Genomic DNA, 13,290 nt, shown 5'->3' on the forward strand with positions numbered 1-13,290 from the left:
AGGAGAACTGCATCTTGAAATGTTACCATACCCGCTTCTTTGCTGTCCAATTTTCGCATGTTTTACATAAATTAAAAGTTTTTCGAGCGCCGATTACGATCTGAAATCGGTTTTTAAAAAATCAAAATGGCGGATACAATATGGCGGACGAAAATTTGAAATTCGATCGAATCCGGGGAAAAGACTTGATTGGTCGAGGGGTTTTTGGGGTCGCTGATTACGAATCTGGAAGCAGATTTCGAAAATTCACTATGACGAATCCGGTCAGCAACCCCGATAGTACCTGCGTAGAATTTTTTCACCGGTTTCGATCAAATTTGAAATTTTCATCCGTCATTTGAATTCTTGAAACCGGATTTCAGATTCGTAATCTACGATCCCAAAGATCACAGAATACTATCTTTTTGTAAAACTTGACTCAGCACAATAATCTGTGACTCAAAGAGTTGACTGCAGGCTAAAGTTTGTTCGAAGCTATCTAAATGTATTTATTTTACAGAGTGTGTGTAAGAAACGCTTCGGTGTTTTATTATGTACTTTACTATTTTATGTAGAAATATTAACGCGAACGAAATTATTACCACGGTATTTAATTTCCCCTAAATTAATGAGTTTTTTTTAAAATTTCTTTTCATTATCGGCCAGCCAATTCGATCAATAAGAAGAAAAAGAAAAACGAAAAAATATCGAAAAGATATTCTGCCTGAACACGTATAATAAACGAAGTACGTCTATTTGATAAATGGGTTATCGAAAGTATTAAGCCTGCGGACTGTACGGCGTAATTCGCATGACGTCTTAGTTTTCTCTCCAAGAATTTGGGTATCGGTTATTATACGCATAGTGTCCTGGCAGGATTTCACAGTTATACAGTAAGTATGAAAATTGCACGTTACACTTATATAAAAGGACATATACGTTACACGTACTTGTCAAATATCAAGATAAGGTGGAAGTCAAGGCTGGTAGCAATATAAGCCCCGCTGCATCAGCCTACTTTACTTATAATGATACTAATATAACTAGTATCGCGATACCGTCTGAGAAACCCGACTGATGTGAAACGGGTCTAACTTTGTCCGTTACGGTACAACGACCAAACTAGCATTTAGCATACCCGAGTGATAAGATCAAATTGGATCTCGTGATAAGGATCAGCGACGTTCCCTGGAATCACGATCCTCCTTTCTATCGCGACTGACCGCCGATAATGGAACCTCACATCATTGAACTTGATTCGCTATAATTATTCTAATTGTTCAAATCATTTCATTGACAAACGGTTTTACAGATAAATTTTTTTTATTTCTATCCTAAACTTCAGATCTTCCAAACGAGAATAGTGAAAGCAAACACGGAAATCAAGCATACTTACATGCCAGCTGCCGAGACAATCGTGAGAGTAAACGTCTTGTCACTTCGTTATTACGTGGAACGTTTGTTATCAGCCACTGATGCCTCGATTTTTTTTTTTTTTTCTTCTTTTCTTTCCGTCGCGTCTATAATGCAGAAAGAAAATTTGACTGTTTAATAAAGAGAATTTTACGATGAATGCATATAAATTGGATAGACTTATTATATTATAAGTGGTATCGGGGAGTAGTTTGAATTGTATATAAGCAAAAAGCAGTTATACTGGTTAATGTGATACGTAAGTAAAATGTCACCTAAAACAGCGTTAAAAAGTGTTATTTTTATTGATAACAGCTTGATGAAAGTGTGACCTAAGCCTATAAGTAAAAAACTATCTTTCGTTTGAAATAATTATGAAAAATCTATGACTTATCTTTTAACAAGCCGTACATAATGTGTATACATATATATGTACGTAATTCATAGACAGGATATAGTGAATAATGTGTATTTTTTTAAAATTTTTTATAGTAAATTTCACATTGTTTTTCTCCCATATTTCTTCGTTCTCTCTTTTTTTTTCTGTATTATTTTTACAAAAACTCTATTATATATCGGTAAGGTCGCAGCAGTTATAGTAGATGACCTCGATCAAATCATTTACATATCATTTTCGCTCTAGTCTGTTATTGTATTATTGTTATTATTATTATTATTATTGTTATTATTATTATTATTTTCTTGAGATTTTCTTTTTCCTCTTCTTCCTTGTATTTTGTTTCACCAACGAATTACTTACGCTATACATAATAGCTAAACTTATCATTATATTCACTCATTATTTACATATTAACAATGAATAGTGGCATATATATGTATGTATGCGTATAAAAAAAAAAAAAAATCACCATATGTTACCTAGAAAACAATACTTGACTGACCACCAGCAGTATTTTATACATACATCTAATCATGTGTAGAAACCCAATAGACCCTTACTGTACATATAGATTTGTTTTTTCTCTATTCCTTTTTCTTCTTCTTTGCTTTTCTTTCGCTTTTATCTATACATTGTAGTACAACAGAGAAAACGCTCGAATGTATTTTTTTTTTTTTTAAACACAAAAATTGGCATATGTGATAGAAAACATGAAAATTTCAAGTAAATATCGCAGAGATCGTGAAATTAATCTGAAAATGAAAATAGAATAATTTCGTTTACGTAACACGGAAATAATTTTACCCGTCTTTGACTGATTAGAACAGTATAAAACTGTTACACGTATCGAACATTGTTTTTTTTTTTGCTCAAATTTTATACAACCGTTTCATGTATTCGGTATAATTGGCTATTGGTAATTATTCATACTAGTCGCGCGGGAAAAAAAAAATAAATAAATAAAAAAAAAAAACATTTTATACGCGTTACGAATTATCTCTTTTTTCATACTTGAACGCTCCAAGATTTAATTAAATTGGCAGTGTTCTCCGTCAATTTGACACCGTACTTTTTTTTTTGTTTTAATCGATTCACTTTTGAATAGATCAATCTGCATACCGGATTACGATGTATACTAAATTTACATGAACGATGATCTTGTTGTTATAAAAAAAAAAAAAACCAGAAAAGCGAATCTGCTTTCTTGTCTCGCGTTTTGTACATGTAACGAAATAACGAATAAAATAATAACTATGTTTTCTGACAAGTAATGATTATGTATATATTTGTTATACAGGAATCATTTTAATTGGCAGTGCTAGCGATGCGTTTCATGCGTATTTCGTGAATCTATATGACGATACCTGTTATATACATATCATAATTACAAATTTTACCAACTATGTGCTTGTGTCTATTTCCATACAGGGCTCTGTCTAACCTAGTGCAATATTTAATTTTCTGTATAAATAACCGACTCAGCTTTTCAACAGTGTTTTGAAGTAATAAATACGATCCTGAGTTCATACTTCATTGCATATTATTGAAATTTATTGCATGTTGTCTATAGTTTGTGAAGAATATTGCCATGATGATAATATAACGAATCTAGATACAATAGTGTAAGCTTTTATTCCTTTGCTTTCGCAAACGCATGCAAATAAAACTATTTCATTAACGAAACGGCATTCATGAAAAGCATTTATGAGCGTGAATGTAAATAATACACGACCTTTTTCTCTTTTCTCTTACAGATATGATTAATATTTACGGGCCTATATTTGAAGTAAAAATAAAAAATAAATAAAAATATAAACAAGTACCGGCAGATACAAAGTTTGCGTTATCGATTTAGCGGAAAATTCTTTGCTGCTCATAGGTTTCGGGTAAAAAAAAAATAAACAAAGATTATAATCTTTCGTATACAGAGTCGACAGATAATTCTTTGATTTTAGCAGAAGTTTGTATTATTACGTAAACGATTATATAGATTGAAAAAAAAAAAAGATCGTACAAATTTATATAAAATTCACGCCAATTCTCTCTCTCTCTCTCTCTCTCTCTCTCTCTCTCTCTCGCTGACTCACTCTTTGAGAATAGATTTATGTACACATGTATATGTCATATCTTCAAACGTATAATACTAGTTGTAAAATTAGACGAATTTTTTTTTTTTTTTATACCTGCATAAAAAAATATATTCAAAGAATAACAAAAGAGAAGAAACGCGTAAGTGTGTAGATTAATAAATCGTGTGCGGAGAATGCGACTTTATGTACTGAATTTGTATAAACATATGAGAAGTTGCGGTCCTTCGAAGAGCGGCTCATATGGTTACTATTGAAAATACACCTTGTGAAAATGATAATTTAATGGTGTTGCTTAATTAACATAATAGGAGAGATATACTTAAATAATATTCGCGCGTTTAGCTTTGGCGACGTTCGAGTCGTTGAATAAATAAATAAATATGCAATGGCGAAATATCCGTTTAATGTTAAGGGGTGAAAAATAAAACCGATGTATTTGCAACCGCCAACAAACCATTACGAGCCTTCTTCGTGTTGTGATATGAGAAATGAATCTGCCAGGTTTTTGCGACCGAAGAGAATATTAGGTATGAATGTGATAATCTGCATTGCAATCCGCATGATTTATAGGAATACCCATATGGCGATACGCGTATATCTTTCTATTGTACAGAAATCAGGTACACGCTTTCGAAAATGGAAAAAAAAAAATCAAAATAATCAAATTCCATTCTTTTCGTTCAATCCGAAATTTTTAGTTAGATAATAAGCATATAATATTATACGTATATACTCGTATACCTCCCGGTAGATTATTTATCAAGGTAATTAAATAATCCTAATGATGAGAGGAATAGAATCGTATTTATAACGTTGTGTATTATATATAAATAATAAATTATAAATATCGTTCGAAAAAATATTCATAATTCTTACTTTTTGTAAATATTTCTTTAATAAAAAACGTAACAGCTAAATTTATAAACACTGAAAATGTAGATTACAACATAATATACTGTTATAACAATTCCATCACATGGTGGAGAATAGTCGAGTTGTGGCTATATTCTGTTGTACCAACATTGAAATTATCACTATTTAGTATTTTATGTGTGTAATGTATATTAGATATATTGTACAAATTATTTTATTCCATACTATTTGGACAACGTGCTGTTCTTTTATTCCCGTTTTATTTAATTTTCTCCTTCTTCTTGTCTGTACGTCTTTAATATTATTCATTATTAATTAATTATTTATTATTATTATCATTATTATTTGCAAAAATATGATTTACTATTTTAACAAAACCTGTACGCTCATTTTTTTTTTTTTTTTTAAATTTTTTCCATTTTTACTTCAATTTTCTTTTCTCCGTAGTTTTTTTTTTTTTTAGTTTTATTTTTTTATTTTTTTTATTTCTCTTATTTTACACACTAGCGCAACACTGTCCAAAAGTATAGGTCAAGAATTACAATGCAGTAGGCATTATACACACACGCGCACATATATATCTCATATACATACATATGTATACGTAGATATGTACACATATACATAAGTACATATGTGTATACGTATATATATATACGTACATATGTATATATATACATATATATATATAATACGCTGACGTCATCCGTCACGTTCACCCGTTCAATCATTTAGTCATTCGCTTGATCAATCATTTCATTTGCACGCCATATATACACACAGTTCTATATGACCTAATACGCACACTACTCTCGCCATATGTATTATTATGCTACTCGATATCAAAGACTATATATCCTTGACGACGACGACGGCGACGGAGACGACGACAAGGAGAGGAGGATCGATGTGCTCATACACTTTGCTCGATTATTATAATCATTGATTCAATTATTACATTTGCTTTCATTTTTTTTTTTTACGTTTTTTTTTCATTTGTTTTCATTTTTCTTCTCTTCACTCGTGTTTGAAAAATAAAGAACGATCTATTTTTATTTTACACTTAAAAAAAAAAAAAAAAAATTCAGTCATTTACAATATAAGAAGGGGAGTGACGGAGTCTCGGGGGTGATGGGGAGAGAGGGAGGGCCGGGGGTAGCTTATAAATATTTAATCGACGTTGGTACACGAAACGAATCGTTTACTTTTGAATGTATATGAAAATACCAGGCCAACCTATGGTGAGTTTCATTGTACACGTATGACGAAACACCGGCAGATATGCAATAACGACAACACCGCGGTGATGATCAGGGTCCAATGAGGCCAGCTCACGCAAGACCATGCAATTTGGGCGCCAGGGATAGGGCGGGTCACTCTCGTTCCTGCCCCTCGCACAACATCACTTCAAGTATGACTTATAAAGCGTCGTACTCCTACACGTCTCCTTCTCCTGTTCCAACAGGAACAAAAGGTCTCTGTAGTTGACCCTTTTTAGCCGCGGTCTCATCGGCATTTGCCTACTAAGACCGGACGTCGAAGAGTTCACTCCGCTTCCACCACCCGTCCCTCCCGGCGAACTGCCGATGTCCAATTTTTGCTTCTTGCGTGGACCGATCGCTTGCAAAGCCGTTAGATTCGCTTCTCTTTGCCTCAGTTCTTCCATCTCGGCCCGTTGCATCTACAATGAAATATAAAATACTTCGTAATTTTCTGAAATATCTTTACCGAAATAATTAAGAAATAAAGTGAAATTTCGTATCGGAAACTGATGCCGCCGACATATGTGAGAAACTAGTAAGATCGAGTCTTGTAATTGGGTATCAAATCAAAATTAGACGGCGCATACCTCCTTGGCTTTAGCCTTGAGTTTGGCTTGTTCAGGATCTTCGGTTTTGGCGCGACTTTTCGCAGCTCTCAGAAGTAATTCTCTTTCCTGTTCTTCGTGCCGTCTACGCTCTACCCTGTCGAGTTCCTCTAAAAATTTCAACTGCGTCCTTACATCCTGTGTAACTTCGTACCTAGGATCAACCTGACAACAACAACGATTGTTAGGAGCAAAACTCAGAACTGCATGAAATTCCATTCACGGCATGCTCAGATCTGCAAACTTTACCTTGATGAGGTCTATCCTATGTTCCGCTATTACTGCAAGCTTTTCAACTAAATTTTTTAGCCTCTCCTGGGTAGCGTGCGAAATTAGCGACGCGACTTCCGCGTTGGGTTCTTCTAATCCGTAACTTGAAACTGGAAGGATAAGAATTTGTATGTTTATAAATAAATGGAATGCTTCTCAAGCGAAGAGATGAAAAATGTCAAGCACAGCCGAAGAAATTACCTATTTGTTTAATCCTTTGCTGTAACGGAATCATGTGTAAAAAGACTTCGTCTTTACAAGACCGAATCTGCGTACCAACAAATTCAGTCGATCCAAGAATCCTCTGCGATTCTTCAGCGAGATTCACACCTCCCATAGCTGCTACATCGTTTATATCGTCGTCACCGCTGAAGAAGTTACGGTATGAAAAGGAAGAGTAAAAGTTACAAAAATATCAACCAATGATTAATAGCGACAAATCTCAATAATACCCACAATTTCCAATACTCTTATTTGCTATGTAGATACACAAATTCGCAATACACGATAACTTACGTGTATCCTGCCGAAGAGAAAGTTTTCTTCTCTTTCTCTTTAGCCGTTGGTTTTGGAACGAAGGAAGGCACTACGGCTTTATTCTGGGTAGTAGTGGTGTTGATAGTCTTGCCCTGCGCTGTGGTAGCAACCGTCTTAATGACGTTAGCGACAGGAGGTTTTTGAACGGTGGGAGCAGTAGGTCGAATACCGCTCACCGCCACTGTTGTTTTGACCGTGTGTGTCGTCGGGCTACGGACCATCGTCACTACCGGTCTGATCTAAAATATTGTATTGCCGAACTTTTCTAATGAAACCAAAAATACAGCAATCCATTTAAATATGGATGAGTTAGGGGGGACGCATATCGAAAACAAAGTTAAGCATCCCTGTGCTAGATCCTAACAAAGTTTACGGATCTTGAAGAGACGGTATCATCGGTAAATTAGAAATAAATGCTAAGAAATTACAATTGGAGTTGATCGAATTTAATCCGATCTGAACAATGTCTCAGCGAAACAGAACATTATCGAGAACAAAAACAATGGACTTCAACTACAAAAGTCCAAGAGAAAAAATACGCAATGATCAAACTTTATGTGAACTCAACCATACCAGTCTCTGTTGGATTTGTTGTGCTGGTCGTTGAACCATCGTGGTTGCCCCTGCGAGAGGCGCCATAACACGTACTTGGGTTGTCGTTATGCCTCCTCCCACTGGACCCGTAGCTACAGCAACAGTTGGCCTCAGCTGATTCTGGTAGGAAACATAAAGTCAAGTGAATAACACGCTCGAAGTTTAATTAGCGATTATTTAACAATCGAGTATTTTACATAAGAGCGATTCGGTCAGGGTTGTTAGTTTTTTTCCCACTGAATTCCCCATTTTTCCCAAGTTTTCAATGTATAAAATACAAGTTTGTTCTGAAGCTCACGGGAAAGAAGTTTGGAGTATACACAATTAAGTACGACAGTAACAATGAAACGTTAATTTAAATAATGAAATGCATTCAACTTATCTAATAGCTTATGAATATTTGTACTGTAATATAAGTATACCTCCGAGATATTTAATGAGCGTTTATAATTACGTGAAATTCCTCGACTTTTCCAACATGACAAATAATCCCCCCCAAAGAACATCTCGATTTGCTAGGTCACGTAACAACCCTGATTATAATTTAAACATGGACGGATATCGACAATATTAATATGAAAATTTTAATACAACAGTTTGCCATATTGAATACACCCACCTGTGCCTGAGCTACCGACGTACTGTCTGCTATGGAGAAAACAACGTTTGCAGGAGGGGGACGTATGCCTTCAATAACAAGATCCTTGGTGACGAGGGACTGTCTGAGAAGCGGCAAGCTCTTCTTGAGGAACCCAATGAGGCATGGTTGAGGCGAGGCATTAAGCAATCTTTCAAGTCTATCACAAAATTCTTCCGGTTCAACTTTAGTATCAATTAACTCTTGAATCAACGTCCGAACATTTCGTTCCACTGCTTTAGGTTCTCGACTAGACAACTCTAACAAATTTGCTAAGAATTTACGGCACTTTTCTTTGGTATTATCTGTGGTTTGACGCTAAAAAGAAGAATTACACCATTTTTATTATATTATTAATTCGCGATGGTTGTACATGAAACAAAGACAAAAGTCAACATGTTTTTTACCTGGGCAGGACTTTGTGCTGTTGGAACTTTAGTTGCAGCAGGTATTGGAGCTGCGGCTGCTACAGTAGTTACAGTACCAGGAGTCGTGGTCACAGTTGTAACACTTGCAGCTACCGTCTAGATGAAAATTAATCATTTGTAACTAACCTCATTGCTTTTCATATTTGCGATATTGAGGAACGATATGAAAATCCGTTCAAACATTTTTTTTTTATACTAGATGAAATTTTGTCAATCAAGGAAGCGTTGATTTTCATATCGTTTTCTTTTACTACAGTTGCAATTTGAGGGAAAAATAAAAAAAAAGATAAAAAATAAATACGTAATTTGCGCAAACCACTACCGTTAAAATAATGCACCACTACTACTCACACGCAATTTCATGTCACAGAACAAATACAACGAATAAGTAAATAATTTCGGCAATCACACTACACGTATAATAATAAAAATGTGATACAAACATGACAGAATTTGCATTGTCATTACAGAAAACTGAAGGGCGCGTAATCATCAAGCACTATGAAATTCACTTCTATACCACTAGCAATATTTTTCTCATGTCTAAATAGCCGTTTAGCAGTTGGACAATCGTGTAGAATTTATGCTAATGGATATATCATTCCATACTTAAGCTGTGGGAATAGTATACAATACAAAAAAGACAAAAAACGAACTAAATTTGTAAATAATAGTAGAAATTAATACTTGGACTGAGATTATGAACTTTGATTGATTTTTTGCAATCAAACGTGGCTATTTGAAATGAAAAAGTGAATTGTACCTACTCAAATAGCATCACATAAACTGACCAATTACATATTTATCAAGCATTGTAAGAACACTTTGATATTTCTACTTAACAGACATGCAACCGACATTGTAGTTCGGGCTCATCGAAAAATTACATGGTAGCTTAATCGAGAATATTAATAAGACTGGTTGCAAATAGTCAGTGGTATTCAACACATCAAATAATACCGTATGACATGAATATAATAGCTAAACATTTTTAAAGTTACGAATTTCTATTTATCATTGAAACTGATGATACCGACGAATTTAATAAGTTTACTTTTAGTAATTCAGAAAACTTCTTTTCAATAGTAGGAAGGCAAAATTTGCAATTTAAAAACTTCTGTCAAAAAAATATCCTGAATAGTACAAAATGATAATAAAGTGATACAATATATGCAGTGTGATGCATACCTTGCGATACAGAGAAAAACATTCGAGTGACATCTATCGTAAATTCTAAATCAAATCATATGTCCAACGAAAATTAGTTAAAAATGATATCAAATATTACGTCGATGAGAATAAAACATTGACGGAGGAAAGAAAACGGTTACCAAGAATCATTCCACGTATTTCTTGTAACAAATTGACAATTGAATTTACAGTAAAATATAAATCCAACTTGGACTTGTAACACTTTCCAACAAAGATATGCACGGTATATTGCGGTTCTAAGAAAAAAGGACAAAAAATGAAAGGAAAAACCACTATTCCAATCAACTAAAGTCAATAAAACAGTGCAAATCTACAACGCCACTACATCAAGAGACTCTTACGAGTTATGAGTGTGCGTCACCTGAATGGGTTTTCTTAACGTGGCGAGTGGCGGGCCAGTGAACTGAGTGTTCAGCCTACTTACAGCCGGCACAGAGGTTAGGCGATAAGTTGTGCCTGCGGTCGGAGCAACCACTGCGCCTCCGGCAATACTGTTCGGGGTGACATTTCCTCCCCCAGGGGTACCTGTGGGTGGCGCCGGTCCTACCCTCAGCAATTGGTATTGCCCATTCTCAGTTTTCAAAAGCAGATGTCCCTGGGTTCCAGGTTGAAGACCTTGGAGGGCCTGCAGTGTTATCTGAAATGCCAAATTCCCAAATGTTAAATCGGTTTCATCAAAATCTGGTAGTTTCATTGACAGTGAATGCGTTAACAATCGATCGCTGCTAGGAATAAACTGGCCATTTGTTTCCGCAAACTGAGAACCTTGAATTTGAAGATTATAACAGGAAAAGATTCGGTAGTTTGCAACTTTTGCACATGTATTTTACTTAAAATATAGTTTGAAATCGTCATCGGATGAAAAAATCAATTCTGCATAGCTGAAACCCTAGATAATAAAAATTGTAACATGTTATTCAAACTTATAATGATTTTTTCTTTTTGAATAGCCGATAAACTGAATCTGCATTTGAGATCATAAAATGGAAATTGTTAAAAAAAAATGAAAATAGTAACGATATTGCGCACATCAAAAATGATTCACTGTAAACATGCAGCAATCGGCACTGACACTTGGTTTGCTCGCTTGAGCAAGAATGAATGGGCGAAACTGTTTCAAGGTTATTGTAAAATAGAAAATAAAAAGACAGTTCTGTGATTGACAAATAAGTCTTGAAAAACACGAGATACATAAAATACCAGTCACTTTTGATATTCTGCAAGGTTATTGGAGGGATTGCAGAAAAGTTGATACCGAAATATTGGCAAGAGCAAATGAATGCGAAAATGATGAATGAAAATGTCGTTAAAAAAGCATCTTACCCCGGGTGCACCAGGTCTGGCACCGACCATGTGTTGTCCAATGACAACCCTCGAGGCAACTTGCTTGCCCTGCTGTTGTCCAGCGACAGGAGTACCGGGCCTCATCGTGTTTACGTTTAAAATTTGGACATTGCTAGGTACTATGGTAGAAGTGACGCCAGCCTTCCCTTGCAGGGTGGTGCTGGTGGCATTCCCAGCCACTGAAACGGGAACGGACATTGGGACGGAAACCATTCCCCCAGGTGTGGCGCTAGTCTTTATAACCAAGGCAGTGCCACCCCCCTGCTGCTTGTTGACATTAGCCGAGGACTGGCTGTTGGCCTGTGTTATAGAGCCGATGTTGTGAGCAAGGCCGGAGGTAGTCTGAAGCACAGTCTGCGTGGTCACCCCTAGACTGCCGTTGGGTAAATGGCCAACTGTTTGGGTGGGGAATGACAGCCTGTTGTTAACGTTAACCACACCTGTGGTGGATATGGTCTGTCCCTGTGAGGGATACACCAGTTTGACAGACTGCTGGTGCTGCTGCTGTTGCTGATGTTGCTGCTGCTGCTGCTGCTGTTGTTGGTGATCGTGTGTTTTGGTTATATTAGTAATGTTCGTTTGTTGATTGGTTGTGACTTGGTTTATGTAGGCGGCAGCGGGAATTCCTGACTGTGGATGCTGTTGCGATGTTGTATGCGCTATCGTGTTCGAGGTGACGACGTTCACCGGCAACAGGGTGCTGGTCGTGATTGACTTGCTCGGGTCCTGGGATATCAGGTTGTTCATCGAAGTAGCACCGCCGTTAGCAACCCCATGTTTCAGTCCCGCGGAGATGATGGTACCCCCGTTTGAAATCCCACTGTTTAACTGATGGTTTTGATTAACCGAACCGGAGTTCACTTGGTGGGTTGAGATCGGCGGCGTTGATGTGACCAACTGCGTCTCGAGCGAACCGACGATCGCGTTTACTGCGGATTCATCGACGTCCGTACTAAGAGCTTCCTCCAGAAACTTAGCTGACGCCATTTTCTTTCAAGCTCCAACTGTAAACTGAACTGCGCATGCGCCTACAGAAAATTATTCCCATCGTGCATTGCCCCTAGCGCAGCTGGAAATTGAATACATCATATCTTCTGTTTACCATCGGGCAGTACACGCGCAAATCGATATTATTCCCCATAGTATCCTCGTACTGTTTACTTCTTGTTTTTTCCTCGCTACTTCTTTATACCGGCTATTTCGACGCTACTCATTCTACGCGTTACGTAACGCAGTGAACGCCTACTAGCCTTGCGTTAATGCCTTTCCCTCCTTTACACCTTCTTTTGATATGGCTGCATGTCAATGAGTAGAACACCAAAACACGTCACCCGCCAAAATGGCCAGCTCGGAAATAGTCAACCAATAAGTCATTTCAAACTCATTTCTGGTCCCGATTAGTTTAAGATTCGCGTAGTCGGTTTCGTTCTCGTTTTTTCTTTTTCAATTTCTTTCGTTTAGTTCTTCTCTTATTATTTCCAGATAACATTCAACACAAGTATTTGTTGATGATTCGATAAACAGAAATACAATTGACCATAAACTAACTCATCACACGAGACTGGACACTCGTAAGTTTATACAAATGATTTAGCTTTGTGCGTTCACAAAGTCATTTCAACGCCGCAGTTGCTGTCCCATCGATA

General features: G+C 36.4%; 1 protein-coding gene across 2 annotated transcripts; it reads right to left on the reverse strand.

Annotated features, from left to right (window-relative positions):
* Positions 1–5,138: 5,138 nt before the first annotated feature.
* Positions 5,139–13,192, reverse strand: LOC124213308 (TBP-associated factor 4). 2 transcript variants are annotated; one of them, XM_046614513.2, is made up of 10 exons: positions 11,624–13,192; positions 10,725–10,937; positions 9,068–9,184; positions 8,643–8,978; positions 8,003–8,143; positions 7,409–7,668; positions 7,094–7,260; positions 6,872–7,002; positions 6,605–6,787; positions 5,139–6,436 (listed from the first exon to the last, which is right to left on the reverse strand). In XM_046614513.2, the coding sequence occupies exons 1-10, from the start codon at positions 12,629–12,631 to the stop codon at positions 6,158–6,160; spliced, it is 2,835 nt and encodes a 944-aa protein (XP_046470469.1). In that variant the 5' UTR covers positions 12,632–13,192; the 3' UTR covers positions 5,139–6,157. The 2 variants fall into 2 exon arrangements, with proteins under 2 accessions (XP_046470469.1, XP_046470468.1); XM_046614512.2 differs by having other exon boundaries at positions 10,662–10,937.
* Between the last annotated feature and the right edge of the window lie 98 nt (positions 13,193–13,290).

The sequence above is a fragment of the Neodiprion pinetum genome, chromosome 2 (genome assembly GCF_021155775.2).
Source record: "Neodiprion pinetum isolate iyNeoPine1 chromosome 2, iyNeoPine1.2, whole genome shotgun sequence".
In the NCBI taxonomy this organism is placed as follows: domain Eukaryota; kingdom Metazoa; phylum Arthropoda; class Insecta; order Hymenoptera; family Diprionidae; genus Neodiprion; species Neodiprion pinetum.